The sequence below is a fragment of the Musa acuminata genome, chromosome BXJ1-3 (assembly GCF_036884655.1).
Source record: "Musa acuminata AAA Group cultivar baxijiao chromosome BXJ1-3, Cavendish_Baxijiao_AAA, whole genome shotgun sequence".
Classification (NCBI taxonomy): domain Eukaryota; kingdom Viridiplantae; phylum Streptophyta; class Magnoliopsida; order Zingiberales; family Musaceae; genus Musa; species Musa acuminata.
Genome location: NC_088329.1, coordinates 40544109 through 40567342, shown reverse-complemented (window position 1 = coordinate 40567342; position 23234 = coordinate 40544109). Strand labels below are relative to the sequence as shown.

At 37.6% G+C, this 23234-nt stretch overlaps 2 protein-coding genes and 1 long non-coding RNA gene across 7 annotated transcripts; all 3 read right to left on the bottom strand.

Moving 5' to 3' along the window:
- Positions 1-183: 183 nt before the first annotated feature.
- LOC103979010 (protein CYSTEINE-RICH TRANSMEMBRANE MODULE 9) lies at positions 184-1599 on the bottom strand. The gene is made up of 3 exons (XM_009395001.3): positions 1025-1599; positions 552-702; positions 184-469 (listed from the first exon to the last, which is right to left on the bottom strand). The coding sequence occupies exons 1-3, from the start codon at positions 1059-1061 to the stop codon at positions 424-426; spliced, it is 234 nt and encodes a 77-aa protein (XP_009393276.2). The 5' UTR covers positions 1062-1599; the 3' UTR covers positions 184-423.
- Positions 1600-2247: 648 nt separating this feature from the next.
- Positions 2248-18784, bottom strand: LOC135630427 (uncharacterized). 2 transcript variants are annotated; one of them, XM_065137696.1, is made up of 16 exons: positions 18649-18784; positions 16927-17312; positions 16501-16726; positions 16155-16406; positions 15943-16058; positions 15624-15719; positions 15449-15536; positions 14791-15020; positions 13955-14139; positions 13592-13791; positions 9880-10212; positions 9607-9708; positions 5986-6283; positions 4238-4386; positions 3872-4156; positions 2248-2700 (listed from the first exon to the last, which is right to left on the bottom strand). In XM_065137696.1, the coding sequence occupies exons 2-16, from the start codon at positions 17226-17228 to the stop codon at positions 2509-2511; spliced, it is 3054 nt and encodes a 1017-aa protein (XP_064993768.1). In that variant the 5' UTR covers positions 17229-17312; positions 18649-18784; the 3' UTR covers positions 2248-2508. The 2 variants fall into 2 exon arrangements, with proteins under 2 accessions (XP_064993768.1, XP_064993769.1); XM_065137697.1 differs by lacking the exon at positions 18649-18784 and adding an exon at positions 18412-18596.
- A 1051-nt stretch (positions 18785-19835) lies between these two features.
- On the bottom strand, positions 19836-23159 carry LOC135630401 (uncharacterized). Of its 4 annotated transcripts, none has more exons than XR_010493942.1 (5): positions 23027-23159; positions 22817-22882; positions 21143-21193; positions 20177-20250; positions 19836-20088 (listed from the first exon to the last, which is right to left on the bottom strand). It is a non-coding gene; the product is annotated as an uncharacterized LOC135630401 (long non-coding RNA). The 4 variants fall into 4 exon arrangements; XR_010493936.1 differs by having other exon boundaries at positions 19836-20079; XR_010493930.1 differs by having other exon boundaries at positions 19836-20250.
- Positions 23160-23234: the final 75 nt, after the last annotated feature.

Genomic DNA, 23234 nt, shown 5'->3' with positions numbered 1-23234 from the left:
AAGGTTTGATCTTTCGGTTTGAGAATTCTTGGTGCAGATCATGAGTTCCAATTGAAAGAGTGGTAAAGTTTTGATCTTTCCCTCTTTTCGTTTTACCCACACAGATTTTGTAGAAGAATTCAGGTTTAATCTCACTAGTTAGTACATCTATTTCATTCTCACAAAGTTCATATTTGAGCTGTATCGAAGTAATCCGCCTCATGTAGTTGCAATGAGCCACCTTCTATAGCAATCTGAAGCATACCCATCTAGTAAAACAAGCAAATAGCTTGAGCAGTACATGTCACCGTAGAACAGTAGAGATCACATCAAGGATTTCCTACATCCCAATGAAGTCCAACATTTACATAGATAAGCTAAACAAGAACTTAAAACTGCTCAAGGGATGTATGCATTGAGAGGTCAGCTGCCTTTCCACTGGTCTCAGAAGCACATGTCAAGAAGGCAGCAGCAACATAGCGCAGCGCAGCTGCAACAGGAAAGGAAGGTCAAAGTCAGATCAAAGGAGCAAAATAGATTCAGTAGCATTTGAAGAAAACGTTTGCGGTCACCATCCTCTCCAGAAGCCATCTCCTCGGCTCTGCGTCTCTGCCGAGACTGGTTGCGCAGCGACAGCTCCATCCTTCACCGGATCGCCGACCTGAGGTGGCATGGGATAAGTCTGCCCCGGGGGAGGGTAAGCACTGGGTGGTGGGGGGTAAGCTGCACGTTAAAACACAACCCACAGAAACCAGTAAGATCATCACTAGCTAATACATGGATTGGAAGGGTGCAAGTGTTGGAGGATGAACGCATATCACTACGCTTGACATTAAGTAATCATTTTTTGTTGTTGTCTTTGACACTCATGTTCTGATGGCTGCTAATTGGAGGAGGAACAATGTTAGTGTGGGTTGGGATGTAATCCGACACTCTTGTTTTGATGTACGATGGTATGTGAGAGTGAGTGTTAGAAGAGTCTGTGATCTCTAGAAGTTACTTGAAACAGAGTCCTCTCGCTAATAAGAGGAGGAAGAGGGAGTACCTTGGGGAGGAGGCTGCTGTTGACCATAGTAACTCATCTACGGGGATCAAAATGAATGCACAAGGCGAAACCAAAGGGGATGCGGGAGAACGAGGGAGGGGGAAGAGGCGCGTATTATATGATGGAAGGGTTGCTTAGTGTTCGAGGAAACGCGCAGTGATAAAGTGGTGGAGAACGACGTCGGTGGGGGGAGAATTGTGGAGCGGCTTTTGTCGACATGTGGGCGGCAGGAAACAAGGCGATATTTTCTTCTTCGCCGCTCGGTGCGAGGAGGGAAGCAAGCGGCTTTGGGCGTTCAACAGCACCCAACTGCTCCACCATGGTGAAGGCGGTCAAGGGTTGTAATGTCAGCAATGCCAATCTATGCCTATTGGTTGAAGATAGATGAAGATAGAGTCGAAACCTTTGTGCCGTAGGAGTAGAGTGGTTCGTTGCTCGAGGCATGATGGGAATATTTATGTATGTTGTCCTTGAAACATCTTTACCAACTGTGACGCTTTGATGTTGTTGTTCTCGATTCGGCTTCCGTCCCGGTTGAAGCTCAACATTCATTATTGACTCGCCTTCTCTGTTTCTTTTCCCTTTCCTCCTATCCTCGGCTACATTGGCCGGCATGTTACATTGGCTGATGACGGGCAAAACAAAGAAAAATTGATGCTCATATTTCCGTCCTACATCGCCGGAGGTATGTGACCTGTGACTTAAAAGAGTAAGCATCGCGTTGTAATGCAATTCCCTTTGCAACCAAAATTATCATGCAAGAGATTGGGTTTCCCTCGGCTGCCTAAGTTTTTAGACTGTTAAACAAAGTTACCAAAATTCAAAGGCACATTGAACATTACCTAAATCAATCGGCCTACACACCCCACATTAATTAATTACTACACTTTCTGAGGCAGAAGCTAAGGTGTTATTTCACGATAAATAGTCAACATGCCGCTTTTATCACGTCATTTGTGTTCGTCTTCCTGCTCATCCTCGGTGGAAATGCTACTAACGATGCAGTAGTAGACCACCCTGTGCGCAGCGTTACAAACCGTACAAGACCTTTTGACACAACTGGACATGGGATTCTGGGCAATCCAACCAAGACCTTTCAGCCGTTTGTAATACTCGATTTTAAGCTAAGCTACTTGGATTTGCCCCTGTTTTGCCAAGCTAGCCTGCACTAGGCCATCATAAAGATCTGAGGCATTCAACCAAAAAGCATTTGCCCCAAAAAATAAAGGACATCGAAACTTGATATTACCGCTATTCCCTTCTAAATTGCCAGTATTCCCATGACTGTTTAAAACTATCGAGAGAAATCAGCCATCTGATTTCCTATATGACAAGTCAATCAACCGAAATCAGCCATCTGATTTCCTATATGACAAGTCAATCAACCTTGTTGCTGCCAGTGGTGGTCAATGAACATGGTTGATATTTCCCCCTTTTTTTTTTTACAACTATGATACAAGCCCAGATAAAATATGACAAGGGAATCAACCATTTGCATCAGCAGTAGGGTTCGGTGTCGGTTGGATGACAAAATGGTCGATAATGCGCACAGAGTTAACTGGGTCTGTGCCAGTAGCCGCCGTCCATTTGCTGGGGAACATTCTGAGATGGCTCAACTGCAGTGGCTCTTTCGGTTCGGTGTCCCACTTGGAATCCAGCTTCCAGTCCTTCGGAACCTAATTGACAAAAACACAAGCTGCAGTTAAACTGAGAACTGTATGAAGCATCCATAAATGTGTAATCAAGTCATGGTATAAACAGAAAAAAGTAATTCTCTTTAAAAGAACCTATACAAGGTAATGCTTCAATCTCTGTGCAATGCGATCGGATCTTTACCATTTGCAACTAATGTCTCATCAGAAATAAATTCGATCATTTGAATTCCTTGATCCAATACTAGTAATCAAGATATGTCCCATTCACTTACAATGCAGGAGTAAATGCATGTCAATAGGAGTCCTGACATAAGAACCTGGAGATTTTAGATGTCTTCCTATTAAGTTTTTAAGTATAAGATATAAAACTATTGGGTCATAATGCAGTGAGGATGTCAGGATGGAATGCAGAAAATTGAAAATCAAGATCCCAAGAACTAATACATCATCACAAGCAAGTTCCAATATTTTCTGAATTTAGCTGATGATTCAGTATTGATGTTTAGCCGTAATCTATAGTATGTTGTGTTATAATGCAGAGAGGAAATCAGGATGTAATACAGAAAAATTGACGATCAAGATCCCAAGAAAATAACCAATGCAACATAACAAGCAACTTCAAATTCTTTTCTGAATTGAAAGAATTTGTGGATGGCATTGGCAGATGTGAATTTGTGGATAAAAAGAGAACCGGTGGGTTAGAGGAAAGAGACATCTGGCATTGGACATCTTCTGGTTCCAAAGAACCAGCAAGTAAATTTGCATCATCTACAGGAAATGGAATTTTAAAAAATCAGTCAAACAAGGAATTTGATAACACCGAGCCCACAATGAACTTCAACAATAAATAATTACTCAGGCAACCACAGTTGTCATTAATTATAATCTTATGATCACTAAACACTGCATATGCTTTACCAAGTATCAGAGAATGCCCATGCCTTATGAGTAACCTAGACTAAGCACATAGATTAGATGTAGCAGAACATGGGACCATGACAAACGGGTACAAAGAGGCAGCTAGGAGAAAAACTCACAAAGGCAGTAACAAATTTCCAGGATGGAATATATGTTTCTTTAAATTATTATAGTAAGGCTGGTATTGTTAAAAAATATATATTGGAATCAGCCCAAAACAACGTCGTTATTATGATAGATTGTGTAAAGTAAGCTGCAAGTGTAAAGCCATCACCTTATCAACTGCAAGAGTGAAGACTTCAAGATCACCAGTCGGAGTAATATGGAAGCGAGTAAATGCCTTATAGTTTGCAATGCGAAGGGAGGAAAAGGCTTCATCAAAGTGAATGTGGAACCAGTTGATGCAGATATATAAATAGCTGCCAAATACCAGAGATACAACGGGTGTAGAGAGGACCCAGAAATACAGAAATACTGAAGCATAGTAGATAATGGCACCACCACGTGGAAGGGTCTCAATCCCTTTCCTGCAGATTGTGCTTCTACTGACAGCCATAACCTGTGAGGGAAAATAATATTAATAGTAAAAGTAATGGAGTACATAAGACAAGTCCAACCAACACTACCAAACTTCAATCACCTCAGGAACGTCAAAAGCCGACATGAGGTACTTTATACAGGCAGGATAAAGTCCAAATGTCCATTGTTCAATACGGGCGCGTAGTCCAGTTGGATCTGGGAAATGCTCACTTTCCATGGATCGATACCATTCATAGAGAGTGTGATAGCCTAATATAAGCAAATATTGAACAATTGAAGAATGAAGTGAAACCAGTATATGAACAATATCACAAGATTAGTATTTATGGCTAAAAAATGCAGCTGCCTGCAAAAAGTTGTGAGCAAGAAACCTAATAATTTCTGTTTACATGGTACAATCATCTTAACTAGTTCACCTATATATCACATTATAACTACTAAAATATGATAATCCACCTGAAAATAATAGTTATTTCTGAGTATCATTGAATTCTTAAACAACAATCTCTGCTTTTCAAAAACAACAATCCTTTTGAAATTAATAATATGATAATCTTTCTTTTCTTTTTTACAGATTTGTCCATCCCTCTCAGTATCCTGTGCCAATGCACTATTGTGAGAGCTTAAACCATAAAGCATATAAACCTCATTGGCTTCCAATTTCCAAAATGGATAAATTTCTCATCTATCTCAAGATCCTCGTAAAACAGCACTATCATAAGATCCTAGTTGGAATCCAAGATAAGTTTCATAAGCCTTTAGGACTATCTGTCAGCAGATTTCAGAGTGAAGCCTTACGAGCAAAGTAAGCATCGCACTTTGATGAATACATTAAAATTTACCTTCAAATATCACTCCATAATTGTAATTTCAGCAATCACTTATGATTATGGAGAAGAATCAAAATGGCATCTATTAGTCACACTAAAAAGTCAACCAAGAAAAAAATTTGTTGCTCAAGCAAAGGCAAGCCTACATGTAAACTTCATGACCGAATAGAAACCAAGCTTTTGCATTGCATGTCAAAAATTTGCAGGCCTAGTGTTAGCATGGCAATGGCCACCTGCCATGCCCATGCTCAACTTAGTTCTATGAATAGGCATCCTGCTTGACATGCAACAAGGTATATAATATGGCAACAGCTGCATAATGCAGCATGAACACTTGAGCTAGAGCACATTATTCAGTTGGCAGCAGTTCCATCTCAGAACAACAAGCCAAGAAAATACCACAAATTCAAGAAATTTGTTATCGTTCAGCCAACATAAACCAAGAACTTAATTCTCCACCTTCATCTTGTTATGGGTTAACCCTTATCATGTCTAGATGCCTAAAATTTAGCATTAAAAGATTTTACTAATAATTGATTGGAAGAATATACTCCTATGGTGCAAACCGAAGCTTGTCAAGTCACATATGATTAACAGACACCTTCTTCACACCAAAATTTTTGTGGTTTTACCATTTTCCAGACTACATTGTACTACAGAACATATATTTGCTGCAGATCTTACAATGTTATAGATTTATAAGATCCAATGTATTTTTGAAATCCAATGAAAATAGGTTATGAATCAAGATCTCATTATCCAGCTGGAGAGCGAATATATCGAAGGGGGGAAAAAATCGTTGAGTGCCTAAATATATTCAACCGATAAGACAAACAAGTAAAATGAAGTATTCAGACTCAATTTATTTTCCAATGTATCAAATGTATGATGTACTTAAACTATTTGACGATAAAATCAAAATCAAGAGACCACCTTGCTTAAGAGACAGATGCAGTGACATTATATTCAACATATGATTATAGTGGAGAAAATAATCACACAGCAAAAATTTACACACCTGCAGTCGCTAATAGACGATTGCGGACACATATATCAATAGCCAATTCCAAAAGCAACATCAAAATCAGGGCAGCAAACATATGAGCAGAAACATGAAGAACACCAATTACAGCCCGGCTCTTCCGTGATAGTTTTGTTGGCAAAAAGAAAAATGATGCCACTGTCAACAGGAGAGTACCCACCAGAGAAACATAAGAGTGTTCCAACATATACAAGAAGTTCCTCCACATTGTACTAAAGAAGTTGTTGAGACGTCCAGACAGTGAATCATCATGTAAGATGCGGAAAACATCACACTAAAAAGTTTAATACAAAAAATGTCAATACTTTAAGATGTCATCTATCTTAAGATAAACTTAGCAAATGTTCCTAACCTGACAAAAGAATTACCATATAAGAAAAGTTTCAGCAGCTTGTGGACAGTAGAAGTACAAAAGCAATCATGTTTTCAAGTTTCCAACAACTTTTAGAAGATGTAATATGCAATGTACAATTGAAGTGACTGTTCAAGTATCAAAGTCATCAACTAAAATAACTAAAAGACCAAGACAATGCATATATGCAGATTTCATTGTCTGAAGTGAATGAAAGGTTGAATTATACTGGAGAATAGACAACACATCATATTTAACAGTTACAGTCAACGACTATGGTAACTGAGAATTATCAACACGTGCATTTGTGAATTCTTCAGCAGATGCTACTGGAGAACACAGAAACAAGTAACAGAGAGAAAAGAAGATAGCTCCTATGAAAATGATCAATAAAGTGGATTTTGGTGTGTCAACAAAAAATCCCACATGTTTCTTAGTGTCAGCATAGGTAAACCTCTTTAGAGGATCTTTAAATTTCAAAAAAATTAGCAGTAACATATTACAATTTAGCACTTGTGAGCAAGGTTTGCAGTCTCGTGCTGACCGGTGGTGCCGGTCCAGGTCTGGACTGGTACATACCGATTAGCACCAGCATACCATATGTCGGTACGCCGGTATGTGTTGACAAACCCAAAAAATGGCTGGAAATTTCCCAAAAATATCTGAAAATGAAAAAAAACCTAAATTAGAGCCTTTTAATTAGACCTAAATGCAAATTCGGTTCAATTTCAATAAGGAAATATCCAAATAAGGGATAGTGGATTGCTTTTTTTTTGTGAAAGCAACTTTGCAGCATGTTCCGCATGGTTCTTGCGTTGATATTAAATCATCTACAAAGATACGAATTGAAATGCTAGATTACGTGTTAAAACTTTAAGATTTAAACAAACCAAGTAATAAATGAAAGCAAATTGTATATAACTGCTTCAACCACCAAAACGAATGACGGGATTCCATAGTTGATGGATTGGGATCCTCGATCTTATGAATTTATACCACCAAAATCAAACTGCTACCATGACATACTGTAATGATAAACTGTATATCATTGGTGCATCAACGTGGCGATGGTTGTTGCTTGATCGACCTGAATAATGTGTCCGAGGCTCCTGAGGCAAGTATGATTGTGACAAGTATTGGTTAGGAGGTTGGCAAATGTTGGTACTTCTGCTATTGCCACTTACCTACTGCTCCGTATCACAAAAACAATGAGCCTTGAAAAAGAATGACCAACTATCTTCGTTTTGTTATTCGTCGTAAGATCCTCCAAAATATGACGGAGGTGAATATGATGAGTTTCACTTTATGTCTACATCATAGAGACTCTGTCGCATCTGCTCGTAGTTGTGAGAGTGAGAGAGGGAGAGAGGAGGTTCAAATGGAGTTTTAAAGTGGCTCAAGAGTCAATTTGACTGTTGAACCAGGGGATCACATCCATTGATCCATAACGTTCCAATTCTGATCGTTTCACTCGTTACGAAGACTGTATCACCCAATGCGACCCGGCTGCTGTATACTGCCAAGTACAGGGTGATCCGCATCTCGATCAATTGTCGGACTGATATGTATCGCATGTACTATATCGTTTTGGGCGATACATCAATCCTTGCTTGTGAGAACATACACACACACATATATACATGTGTGTGTGTGTAATTCCATGGTGCATGTCATACGTCACACAGTATAAAACTCAAATTGAGTGATGTATTTATAGATAATATTGAAATGATGGTGATTATCTTTATCGAGCACATTGGTTAGTACATTATGTATACTAGAATATATGGCAAGTATTGCTTTTCAGTTTGGTTTAATTTCTGTGGTTAATTGAGAACTAGAGGATCTGCAACCTAGCTTCAGTTTTATGCTTCTCAAACCAAGCTGAAAACCCATTACAAAACAATTCAAAGCAAATTGAATCCAATACCCCAATTTAAGTCAGTTATTTAAATTTATTCAAAGACATAATAAGGAACCCCTCTCTGAACTTTAATTGTCAGATAATTTGGGGATCAAAGACATAATGATGAACAAATCTTATAATGAAATGATAATAAAGATAATGATGACAATGACAATTATGAGGAATGTTTCATAAAAAATTAACATCTTATCTTAAAGACAATGACCATGCTCTCTTATATAGATGTGTTAGCCACAAGCCATCACATATTCAAATATAGAGATGTGTTAGCTATTGACAATCTTAGAAAAATACTTAGCTTCCACAAAAGTCGGATATCTATATCTAATAATGGCATAAAATGAATCTAATGGATAGTACTCAGCTTGGCATGTATAACTGATCTTTTACAGAAAGGAAGAGGTATATAAATAACCAGGAGTCTGCGCATATTATCAGAAAACCATGTGGAGCCTCCACATGGACCAGTCCCTTCTAAAAGGATGCAGAATCAGCTACCTCTATACCCTAATAGCTTCTAACGAGTAGTCAGGAAATCAGCCTTATAATATAATTGTTACACCAAATTTATGAGGTTGGTAAGATGTTAAAAGTTCAAACTTCACTGGTCAGTGACATTTCTTGTTAGAGAAAAATGCAATTTAAGCCATAAGACCATGGACCACCATTTCGCTCAGTAAGAAATGAGTGGTATGTATCTGTCCGGGCATGAACCGGTATGCAGACCGCCACTGTCCCATGTGGTCTGGTCCAACCCATTAAAAATTAATTAATTAATACTCTTTAGGGTTCACATTCACGAGCCCTCTTCTCCCATTTCGCCTCCTGTTGCTGTCCATCTCGTTGCCCGCCGACCACGTGCAAAGACACAAATAATATGCTATAGAAAGGATCTTTCAGTCTTAAATCAAAAAGCAACTCATATGTATGCAATTTCAATTGTCCTAATAATAAAACCACTGAACCATTTCCATGTTCTGGAATTACTGGGTATAATCTGTTACATAGAATTATATCTTCAATTTAAAATATAACAATCCAAGAATGAAAATAAAATTCTAGGTTACTTCATCCATCTAGTATTTCTATCGATAACAAACTAATTAATGTGTTTCAACCTAGCAGAACAAGTTGTACAAATACATAAAAGCATGATTCGAAAATTTATCTTCAGAACATGAACCATAACAACAAAGAAAGCGCCAAGAATTCCAGTGTCTTTAATAAAATGTGAATGCACCAAAATGGAAGTTGTACAAAGTGCCGAAACAATTTTATAAAATCTGAAGCTAAGGTGCAGAATCATAGAACATTTTACCTGTGGAAACATAGAAAACACCAATATGAAGTATATGATACCACCAATGAAATCAAATTGCCAATTCTTTCTTCTGAACTTCAGAATATTGCCCAAAGCAATCTAAACAAACAATTGCAAAATGTATAAGATCAAGCAGATTTGGGAAGAAAAAAGGATGTGCAAAACAAAACTTAATCAGCCATGAATTAGATCAGATGATTAAAAACATGGAAAAAAGCAAAATATATGCTTAAATGTGGAAGAAAAGGACAGAAAAATACTATGGCTTACCCTACTAGAATCATCATAAGAAGGATACGTAGCGTTGCTTTTGAAAGAACTTCCATAAAAGCTATTAAAGTTTCGGAAAACATGTGTAGGGTGCAAAAAGGCTCCACCACAACCGTTTACAAGCAAATGTTCCACATAAACAGGCTTCTCTGATGGAACAAAAGAATGGCGCATATAATGGTGCAAATCCCCAGCAATGCGAAGCTTACATCTACCATGCAGGTAGTCCTTTATCAGATGAGAGACATTTTTCCCAGTGACATCATTCCAGTACCAATCAAGAAGCCAATTAGGCTCATGAGTTATTACAATGACACAGTCATTTTCTTGAACCTGAGAAGTTATCCAATTATCTTCAAGTTTGACATAATGAAATATTTCATCGAGCCATTCTGCAAACCAATAGATGCAACTAAACCAGAAAAAAAAAGGAGTAACAACCTTTTTAATAAATTTGACCAAGTAATTTACAAGCATCATGAGTATAATTAGAAATTGTTACAAATATAGGGAATACAATCACGAACGAAACAATCATTTGATACAAATTACGATTCTAAGCAAAGACCCAGAGTTATGAGCATGATTGTTGTGAAACTAAATGAATATCAGAATGACATGTGCAAAAAAAACTGAAAAATGACAATCCATCAGAATGGAAATAAAGATTGGATAACTTCCACTGCAATTTCACCATGTGCAATGTAACAGACATAAGAGGATGCTTCAGGAAAGAAATCAAATAAGTTTCGGTCTTCTACTTCGTCATTACAATGGTCTATATTGTCTCAGCTCCAGATATGAAATCTTCACTGAATTAAAATACTGCAAAAGCTTGAAAACAATGAAATTTATGTAGTAGTGCACCAACTCCCAAGTATCATATGTAAAAATCTAGACTCAAGTTCATTCTCAAAATATGTTCTGCTGCTTCTTCTATCATTTGGATTTGTAGTGGTTTGGCCCTCGCCAAAATAATATATTGTTTGTTCATTTACAAGTTCCAGCATGTAATATAGTGATAAAATGAGAACCAAAGACGAATAGGCATTTGTAACCATAAGTGGTAAATCTTATGATCGACTCTCAATCTAGTGATATCTTTTACAAAAAAGAATCTCCATAACCTGAACGAAGAAATAATAAATGGGTAGGACAATTTGCACTTTCCTAATATCAGCGTCATACTTCAATTTCAATATCACTTCCCAAAGTATTATTTCTGATTTGTCCTGATTGAGACCAAAAGACCTTGTGTTTATTTGAAGTTCCAACCATTACAAAGGCGGATGCATAGTGGAACTAGCAATACCAGAACATGAACCTGCAGCAACCAAGGTATAGGAAAATTGCAAATCTAGCTTAGGATTTTTAGAAAATCATGTGCATAACTAGATCTGAGGATAATTAGATCATCCAAGAATATGAACTGAAATTTGATGGAGTCTAGCACAATGAATATCAGAAAAATAGATGATCCAAATGACGAGGCCATGTGTCCCGTATTCATTGGAGAGCTGGAGAACCAAAACCTAATAGAAAGTCAAAGGTCACTTCGTTCTCAATGGTGCCTTTTGAGAACCACCCGAAAGAATAAAACCATACAGGATCTTCCTCAGTGTAGACAGTTCCTAATGGACCCTTGGCTGGAAAATTTGATCCAGGTCGGTTCAGTTCAGATTCGGTAGCTCGGATCGACAACCAAATTTGACCTCATCACCAAGCAACACTATAATGAAATATTTGAATTGGAAGTATCTAATATTTTCCATTATAGTCCACAAAATTACATGTTTAACCACCCCTCACTAATGCCTTCATAGCCCCATATGTTCCCAATAAGCATTTCAAAATGATAATTATTCAATGCACAAAGTTCAACATCTCATATAATATCATAATGCATTTGTAGTTGCAACCAATTGAATTTTTATCATCAAACTTCATACTTGACACTCCATTTACATTGGCTCTCAAATATCAGAAGGGTCAATCAGCTACCAAATGCTTTATTAATAGTAATCAGACAGCCCATATCTCAATTTCCTCTATTTTAATTTGGCACTTTTTTGTCAAAAGGCCATAAATCATCAATTCAGCGCATTACACTATAAGAAATCAAGAATTTTAATGACACCATGGTTTATATAACATGGGTATTCATAAGGAAGCTTATGATCAAAGATCCTCAACAAGATCAGTGACAAATTGAAGCCATTAAACAAAAGAGGAGAAAGTAACAAGATATAGCACAGAAGGCTTCTAGGGAGAGAACTTATAAGTATAGCTAGTATAGAGATTGCCAAATCTAGAACCTGCAGTTTCTCTATTTGTCGTGAAGAATCCATAAGATAATACGTCCTGTTTAAATATGATTGCTGCTTAAATTTGCTGCAGTAACAAAATGCAAGAAATGGAGGTCCTATACAACTAACAAGAAAGAATGAGAGAAAAAAACATTTTTGTATCAATGGGACTTTGACAGTCAACAGCAAAGTCCCAGGATCAATTCACCTCACTATAAATTACCTATCTTACCCAAATTTTGAGTCTTCTAAATATTTTAAAGGTGCTAGGGACCATAGCTGGTAAGAAACCTTGACTGTTAAAAGCAAAATCCTGGGATCAAATCCTGTGACCACCATTTACTATGTGTATTAGAGGTGTTCAAACCTGTCCGAACCGAACAGTTAAGGGTCAAACCGAACAAAACCATTTTTTCGGTTCGGTTCAGTTAAAGTAAGGTAGTCTGAACCGAAACTAATTCGGATATACCTAACCGAACAGATTCAAAACCGGTTAATCTGGTTCAGTTAACTGATTCACGATTTGTAATTTCAAGTAATTAAAAAAAAATTCAAATGAACCAATTCCATTTAATTGAATCGAACCGGAAACTTGGTCCAATTGCATGACACAACAAGATTTGTGAAATTGAGCCCACATCATATGTGAAATTGGACCTTTTGGCCAGTTTGAATCAGCTAAGGGCTTTGGATAATAAACTCAACCAGATTGATATCTTTCAAATTAAAATTGGTTTGGTTTGGTTTGAACCGATTAACCAAACCAAAGAAGGGTACCTTGAACTACAACCGTTTATAGCCTTCAAAACCGAACCATTAGTGAATTGATTCGGATTGAACCAGTTTTGAATCAATTCGGTTCGATTTTTCGATTTGATTTGAACACCCCTAGTGTGTATAAGAGAAAGGTAAGAAAACGAAGAATGAAGAAACACCCATCCTACTAGCTATATAGAGCACAACTCGACTTCCATTAGAGACACACATGATCCAATCCATCATACATATAAACACATCTCATGTCTTGTTGAGTTAGGACAGTAAACACTCATAAGAAAAAACCAATTACAAATGCCAAGGGATTTACTGGCAATATATCCAGACTGTTGTTGTTTAGGGCTCATAAATCATTAACAAAAAATAATAATGAAATTCATGATATGAATCCTCAAAGTTGGAAAACAGAATTAGACTAACTTACAGTATAATACTTGACTAACCAATCATATCAAACATAGGGCACCAAAGTGTAATCTAGACTAAGGACTCAATCAAGACCTAACCTAGACCAATCCTTGGCTTCCATGTATTTATCAACAAACAAATACTGTTATTCCAGTATTTGCAAAGACAGCAATAAAGGTATCCACAGAGACAAAAATACACAGCAAAGGAGATCAGGATACCTTTTTCCGACATATTTCTGCAAAAAATTTGAACTGGTAGACATCAATGTCACCATGAAGAGCCTGGTCAAGACCAAACACCCACCATCCTTTGGGAAGCTTCAAAGCAAAATAACTCTTCTTCTGAGGCAGAAACCACCCACCCAACCAGCTCTTGTGGCACACATATCTCATAAAAGTGTGAAGCCCATCAAACCAATCTGTACAAGAAATAAGTTTAGTCTACTGTGCATCGACAACAATCAAGTCTTTTAAATAGAATCTCTTAGACGACAAGACTATAAATCAAACCAAATCAACATGATTAAAAAGTATTGTTTGGAATAATCTCAAGTAGCATCTACATAGCAAATGACTACCAACCATGGTTGCCAGGAATTATAAAACATTGAGGCCCATCATACTGCTTCATTTCTGACACACCATACGGAAGCTCTGGTTTGCTTACTGCTATATGTTCAGCTTTGTACCAGGATGGAGGCTGGAGAGCATCTTCAAAAGGACAGAATAAGCGTCTCTCATATGTATATGCAGAAGGATTTGGATACCTGTGCAAGATTTTCATGTTCTTGAATGCTACAACTTTTAACTATAATTTTGTAGAAACAAAAACCCTCTATCAGCCATACTAAAACTGGATGAAAATTTAGAGGAAAACCATCTTCGAATTAAAATATTGCAACAGCAAGTAACATGATGGCACAAGTTCAAATAACACACCAACTAATATGCCCCTTGAAATACTAAATTTACATGAATAAGATTCACTGAACATGCTTGATAAATGAGTTTGAACAAAGCATGACCTTGGAATGTATAATTAGGAATCCAGCAAGGATTTTAAATTCAAGAATCATCACCAAATCTGACATACGGAGAATTGCTTCATCAGCAGACTGAAATCTAGTGATAGACTACTAACAGGATCCTTTTAGTTGGAAGCTGAAGCCAAAAGTGCAGAAACTGGCGTGGCAAAGAAAGACCAATGGGAGGGAACAATCTTGTGACCAAAATTCTTTCAAGAATTGAATAGTAATGTTAATTAAAATAAAAGAAACTTATAAGCATAAAAGTCCTAACGAGTGACTATATTGAATATTCCTTTTTTGGTCATGGTATCATGGTTGTTTTCAAACAGATAAAAACTCTTATCACATTAGTTTCATTTAATCTCAATGAGGTAATGAATATAATCTTACGCAAGATCCCCTCCAATAAGAAGCAAATCACCACGTTGAAGAGAACGGGTAGAGTCACCAAGGCTCAAATGTAGTGAACGTTGGGCCAATAGTCGAGCCACTGTATATGTCGAGTTCCCACCATCACCAGTGTCTGCAACAAAATCAAACCAAAAATTGTCTCTTTCTGACAAATGGTCATAGAAAAGATCACCATTCTTGGCTTCATCTGGAACCTTGCTCATAGCAGCCTGATTTAAGTACATCAATTAAAAATTTAATAAACTTGAACCACACTAAATAAATGAGATGGATCAGAAGTTAACTGTGACACAGAAATAAAAAAAACAACCTAGCAAAGAGAATTAACAGCAGAAGACACTTCAAAAGAATTGAAAAGGGTAAAATGGTGAGAATTTCATTATATTTGTGATTTTTAATCAATTACAATCTTTATATACAAGTGGAAATCGGTCAATATATAAAATCTAAAAAATTAAACCGGCACTTAATAGACAATTTAAAAAATAAACAGGATAACTTCAAAAATAGAACTCTAGCTCCAACTTCGAAATCATTAGTAAAGCCCAAGATGGGTACAACCAAATCAGGTAGTGTTAATCCCAGAGAGTATGTAAACCTTAAAAAAGATAAAGAAAAGAATTGATAACAGTTTTACCTGCATCATACGCATATCAAACCGACCCAGAAACAAAGTTACTGACACCATGAGATCAAATACCGTTTTGAATAAATCAGTTGATGTCCTGTAAAATGTTACCATAAACCGTCAGAACCATTGTCAAACTCCAATCTTTGCTGTAAATCATAGTTTACAATAGCTAATAACCTACCCTGAGTACCATGGAACCATATCCAAGAAATCAGGCTTCATTTGCTTTTTCAACTTCTCATATTCTGATATTGATGAAGGATGTGTGAGAGCCCATCTATGAGATTTAAGATGATGAATTAGAAGGGCCATAAAGGAATGTGAATTTCAACATAGAGATGGGATCATCCAACATTTGATGCCATTGTAACATCTAAACAATTAAAATACAAGCCTTCTATGAAAATACTCCTACATAGCACTCAAATATAAGCTCACAGTGTCTCAAGCTTGATTAGACACTTTCCACAATGGATTTAAAACTTAAAACTATTGCATACCCAGTTGACCGTTCCACCACATAATTAGCCATGTAAAGTCCCATAAATGTCGCCCACAATGAGAATAAAGGGGATATTTCATCGGAAAGACCAGGACATGATCCACTGCATGTTAGCTGAAAAATGAAGAACAAAATTATTTAAAACACGGGCCAAACAACTGTGAAGATTAAAGCTCGATGAATAATCCAATGTGGATGACAATATGTCACCTCCCCATAAAGGACCCATTTAGAAAAAAGAGGATAGTCGCTTGCAGATCCAACTGGAGCAAACCAAGATGAACAAATCTGGTCTTTAAACTCATTCATTCTGAGAAACTTTGATATCCAAGTGTTTGTTTCTTGCTTCTTCCAAAACGAAAAGGACAACCAACTTGAAGTCCTTCTATCAAAGTGGTTTTCTCTTACAACAGCTAGGTTTCCACAATGACTATAGAATACACAGCAAGCTATACTAATGACCTGCACTATAGCAGGAGAGGCAATTTGTTATACAGGGAAAATTCTTAATAGAGGATTTGTTGATTTATATATGGGGACCAGCTAAAGTGCTTACTGTACAATTCTGGATGATGGCTAGGATTTCTGGCCGTTTCCCTGCTACACGAGAAACAAGACCCACATACCAAAGGCCAAGAAATATGATATGAAACACAATAAGAAAAAAGACTGAAGAGATATAAATTGTCAAAAATAGAGAAAGATTCATCCGCAAATCCACTCCCATCGACTGAAAACTCGGGAGATGATATAAGGCTGCTACAAAGATCCATGCAATATACCTACAACAAAATAAATTTGCAATTACTCCATAAAACTTCCATCCGCTATGGCAGCATGTCTGATGGTTCATTTTAAATAAGTAAGATTTGTTGATACTATTTATCTCTTCTTTCTTTATTTTGCCTAAACAAAGACCAAGGAGGACGACACAAATAAAAGAATAATACAATTACTTGCAGCTATATAGAGAGAGGCATACCAGCGACTAAAGTTTGAATAGCTTGGTTTAATAGTTTTCCTGACAAAAGGAGATGAGAAAAAATAGAAAAAACCAATCAAGCAGAAGTACATGGACCACCATTTGAAATTCTTGTCCAACTTCTGAATAAGGGTATGCATGTTGTCAGAAGATATAAAGAACAGGCATCCAACCATAACTGCCGTCATCGCATGCCTTGAATGTTCATGTGGATAAGGATAGGTGTGAGTTAAGATTGTCCTAACCCTCTCCATTCTGAGGGTATCAAACAAAGGACCAATAGACTGCTTATTTTTGCCCATTAATCAATTCTTGACATCTTGCAATGGTCTTCTTGTTGTTGCGGAGAGAAGAACTATACCAGAGGACCACTTTTGAAATTGTACCTAAGGATAACATAGTAAATGGATCATTGATTAAGATATCATAACAAGCAGCAAGAGTAAAATTAACAAACTTACACAGAAGAAACATTTTTAACAAAAAAAATAAAATTTTAAGTATCCTCAGTAAACTGCAAAATAAAACAAATGCATTTATTTTGGACCACTGATTCCAAGGACTCCATAGAATAACACAACAGAAAAATATATATATATTGATAAGTAGGATGTCCCCTCTCCCCATCCTCCTCCCCCTGTCAACAAGGGGATCATTAATCTTACCCCATTTGATAAATTAAAAATTAGGTACACATTGTTTTGGACAAAATCAATGCATAACATCTGCATTTAACAAGTGGCATTCGAGTATGTAGACCATGTCAAGTATGCGATGCCTCAAACATTAAAATACTATCTAAAACTGAATGCAACTAGAACAATGGAACCATCACGGTAGCATTTTAGTAAGAATCATGTTAATCATGTTTTTTTTGAAAAAGATATAAGATACAGGCTAGAAACTTAACAATCAGTAGCCAACGACCAATAGCAAGCAAGCAAGACCTTCTAGCAAACTAAACCTTTTTGTGAGTTCAATTGGTTTCGGTTTCAAGTCCAAATAACACAGCTTCCAGAATCTACATGGCTTAGTAAGCATGTCTTAATTAATATAACGTGAGAGGTATTATTTATGCTCCAATGATAAGATGTGCTGCACGGATTGCCCTAGTTACATGCCCCAGATGTCCTTGACAGTTTTACCTATTTACAATTCCAAGAAAAAGCTGAAACTAGTCCACTAGTTTCTTTCTTACAGTTAAACTTTATCCACGAGATAGAACTAGCGCATCCATCAGTCTTACAAGAACTTAACCCCCATCACAAAGGTAGAAAAAAGAGACGCTGACAGATACGTCAGAACGTTGCCAAAATAAAAGAACTAATGCTTCTAGGTCAACTACTCGTGAGAAGAGACTAAATTATTGCAATAGAAGCACAAATTCATAGACTCCCAGGAGAAAACAAATCAAACCAACGTTAAATACAGCAAAAGGTGTTCCGAAACCAAAAAAGAAACAAGAAAAGAGGCAATTAACAAAACCTAGGAGATTATTTCGACAGAAAGCCTCTTATAGACTAAGCTTGGAACACCGTCCAGCTCAAGATTGGGACGAAGCACATTCCCAGAACTCATTCTCCATTCAAGAACCAGAAAAGAAAAAGAAAGAAGAAAAAAATAATCTGTCGTCCACCCACACCAAACCCCAAAATCCAGGAGACTTCAGGTGAAGTAAAGATGCGATTGAGCATAAATACGATCGGAGAACGATAATTATACCTGAGAGCGAACGAAAGGTGGGGCTTGGAAGGCGAGAACGTGGAACGAAACGAAGAGGAGAAGGCGGTGACAAATGAGATGTTCCCCAATAAAACACCACCGTTGCGAATGGGGGAACTCCAAATCCAAATTCCATTCCTCAAGCTAACGTGGTGGAAACCCCAAAATGCCCTTCAAATAAGAAAATGAACCAGAAAAGTAGAAAATCAAGGGAAGCCACCCGCATCTGCACTCGCCCAGATAGGTCCTCCCTCGGTGGGCCCAACGGACATGAGCGATCTTCCGCCAGGAGATATATCCTGGTAACGGAGTGGGTACTCCGTTCGTAGTACTTAGTATTTCTTCCTTTTTCTTTTCTTCGTTACGTGGATTGGTTTGCTGAGGAGATTGATATATGCACCCAACGTGTTGGTTGTAATCGGTTCTTGTCTACGCCGTCGTGCTCTGCTGATGCGGTCAGCGGGGTTCGATTAAGCGTGTCCCGGCGTATAAATATCGAATCGAACAAGTGGAACACATTAGTGAATATGAACTATGTTGTGAATAACATTTATACTTAATATTACTTTTTACACCTACATGTTGACCAAACCGATCGCACTTGCTTAAACGTGACCCGATGTCAATTTGTGCAGTTTGATAGAGGAAGGATTGGATTAGAATTCAGTGCTTGCAATGAGGAAGGAGGACACACGTAGACTTTGGCACGATCTGCGGTTCATGTTACGGCGGCACGTTTCTTAAAGCAGGAGGTCTCCTGCGTGCATCACGCGTTAGGTACCGCAATGTGGGGGGCACCGTCTTCGTTGCCATTACACCGGTGGGTTCTGTGACGCTGCGTGAACAGAGAGTCCTCCAACCACAAATCGCGACGTGGGCACGGTTTCTTCCTGCGTAAGGAACTATGTAAGCGTCCGGCTAGGGAAAAGAAGACAATAGCGAGTACGTGGACGTGTCCAATTTGGGGGCATGAGGATATCGTTTCGGTGATGCTTCTCATATGTTGCCATGATCTCCCATCTCAGCCGTCCGCTCATGCGGGCCCCACATGAACCTGATGACGCTTTGACTTAACCCATTGTCAACAGCATGGCTTTCTGAAAACTTGATGTGATCAACGGCTGCCACGTCAGGTTAGATTCAGTTTTCTTTTTCTTGTTCTTTTAATCACGCAATAAATCTTCCCATATCCTGAGGCCATTTCTATATCACAACCCTCGAGGGAGAAGAACTTTGATGCACTTCATACTACAAGCATAGTTTAGAAGAAGAATATACATATACACATACAATAATTGCACAAAAAAAAATCTGGCACATCAGCTATTGGGCAGACTAAATGCCTATAAGCCTGTTCTAAATCAGGAAGCAGAGAATGAACAGTTCGATTCAAAATTACTCGGTCTGCAACTGTTTGTAGGGTCAAGTGATCTTCCCATTCTCCAAAAAGAAAAGATTTAAGGTTAGTAACAATGATGAACTTTTAGATTACAAATTAAAGAGAAAGACACGATTAAGAAGCCAAAACCTTTTCATTATTTTCAGGTACTTCTTGGACTCCATGGGAACACAGCCTTCATAATGTTTCTTCAAATGTTTAAGCTGAGAAGATAAAAATCAAATTTTGTGAAGCATATTATTGATTTGATATAATAGAAGAATAAATGGACTTATCATCTCCGAGCTGTTTATGTCATGACTCCAATTACTAAAGGAAACAACTACCAGTACTCTGAAAATGACTTTCCCACAAAAGGAGTGACAACCACCAGCCTGAAGCCCAGATTGGTTAATGCAGTGTATAAACATCAATGATAAGAAAAAGCTAGGCTATCCTCAATATGTAATTGTCATGTCATGCCTCTTTCGATGTCGATTCTTCTGTTTCTCTGTAAATGTCTCTCTCTATCCCATCCACCTCCTCCCTGTTGCCACCTTCTCACCATGTCGCCATTGCCTCCTCCACCTCTCATCCTACCCACTATATGCTGCCTCTCTTTCTCTTCCTCCGCTTTCCTCTACTCTCCTCTTGCCTCTCTTTTACTCTTTCAATTCTTCCACCCCCAGACAAAATTGTACTAGTTGGTACCGAAGTGTATCAACACATTGCACTAAAGAGTTGTTGTTGTTTAGGCGACTGAGCTAGCTAGTAATTGTAACAGCATTCCTGTTTTTTTTTGTTAATTTTCAGGTAAATGTGCTTAAACAGGTAGTGTTGTAGAAGGAGGTTCGGGCATGTTCTAGTGAAAAACAGCAAACTAGTAAGGAGCTTCCGAAAACTATATTTCCATACTAAGAATTCACATCCCCTTTGTCACACCTATATCTGGTATTCCCACAGTGATGCAAAATGAAAGTAGAGAACAGACAAAAGCTAACCAATTAAGAAGCTTCTGTTCAACATTTTATGTTATCAGATGAAGATTGTCTAAAAAGATACGAGGAGAAAAGGCAAACAGAGAAGACAAGAATACTTTACAACTGCCTTACTCACATGCTTATGATAATCAGGATTGTGGAAAAGCTGATCTGCTAATGCTCGAAACTGTTCAATAAAAAAAACTGATATAAAAAATAGAGAAGTTGATCATCGAACATCATCATAATTAAACAGAATCATAATGGCATGAACTTGGCAATTTTCATCTCCTTCTACTTGTAATTCAGCTAAACCATACATGGATAGTCTGATGACAAGATCCTTGATCAATGATGTTATAGTGCATAAAATAAAACATGGCAATATTCAAGATTCACAAGTAAGAAAGACAAGGCAGTCATACTAATATACTAGACATAGTGCTAAACATTTTCTTGTTTGAGCATTTAACATTGGTACAACTTCCCATAAAAGATGGAGTTATGCATCATGAAATTCAATAGATCTTTCATTAGATTCCATTGTCATGACTCTTCTTAATCTAATAATTTTATCTTAAGACTTCATCAGTGGGCATCACGAGTTAGATGCATGCATGTACCAAGAGGAAAGGAAGAAACAATTGGTTTTTCCGTTTGGTATGTGAATATTAGTTAAATTAAGTACCAACTTCTAAACAAACAAGAAGAAGAACCAACAATGCCCAGGATGATAGAAGGCTATAAATTTGAAGATGAGATCTCAAACAATAAGGGGCACTTTCTTTATCTCAGCGTAAAATCAGCAGGTGTCCGGATATATTTTATCAGGAAAACAGACATTCGGAAGTTTTCTGGCATGCAGTTGATAATTCCAATATAAGGAGAGAGCAGAGGGAAGAAAAATAGAGGTAAAAGAGTAGAGGGAAGAAGTAAACATGAAAACTAGACTACAGCAATATTGAAGGCCTGTGGTTAAGAAAGTACACCCTTCATTTTCACACCACATAACACTGATGTAGCAACCCATGACTAATCATTTCTATAGTTGATCAACACTTTCCTACTCAAATTAGGACTCCTAGACCCCCTCATAAGATACCTTTCAGTTTTATTCAGATTCCAACATAATCAACAAAAGAGTCCCCACTGACTTCTAAAAGCAGACTATCAAGATTGTTGGACAAACTAAAGATCCATGTAACCCAAATAACTGAGACATTATAGTTTGTTGTCATCATTGTTGTTGTTGAGAGGGTAGAGTTAGCTTTTGCTACTGTAACTCATGGATCATAACTAGACTAGGATCAATTGGATTCACTAAATAATCTAATAAAATTTATAATAAATCCACAATATAAGTCTACTGTACCTATAAGACCATATTGATCTTCTTGAAGTGCCATCAAAAACTCACCAACAAAGATCACTTGGCAAAGCAAGTCTATACATAAGCACAGGGGAGTAGGCATTTGTGCTAAAGAAATTAAAGGAAAGAAATCTAAGCACATATTATATATTTATAATATATATTGTATAAATCAGGATCGACACTCAGAAGTTAGAACTACTTAAAGGTTCTTTTCATGGAAAACAAATGGGAGACCGTATATACAAATATGTGCCATAAAACAACATTAGACATGAAGCATGAAATTTCCCTTTAGCTTCAATCTTCACAACAGAATTTGCAGAATGATTTAGATACCATAATATATAATATACGAGTCACATAAGCAGAAAAACATCACAAACCTTAGCAATCAATACATACATCAAAGGATTAGAGAAAATAGAGGGGGGAACATACCCTCTTATATATTGATGGTGAATCCAAGTCCTAAAACCTAGGGACCAGATCGTATCAATTTTGCTGCTGCATGAACACGAGAGACTTAATCGAAAAGAAAGCGCAACAATCTGGGAGGAAAATAAAACAACGAATTCGACGGACCAAATTGCAGACGGGAATCCGCCGACGGGTATCGGGAAACAGAAAGAAGGAGAAGGAAAAGCTCACCGTATTTGGGGACCGCAACTGCGACCTTGATCGGAGAGGCGTTCTCTTCCACGAGAGGAGGGCGACGTCGTGGGAAAGCGACGAGGGAGGTGCTTAACCTTCGATCGTGAAGCCGTACCCTCTCCGCCGTCCGATGGGCGCGCGACTTCCTGATGGTGTACGCGATTCTTTGCGCGAGCTAGCCACGTGTATTCAACGTAAAAATAAA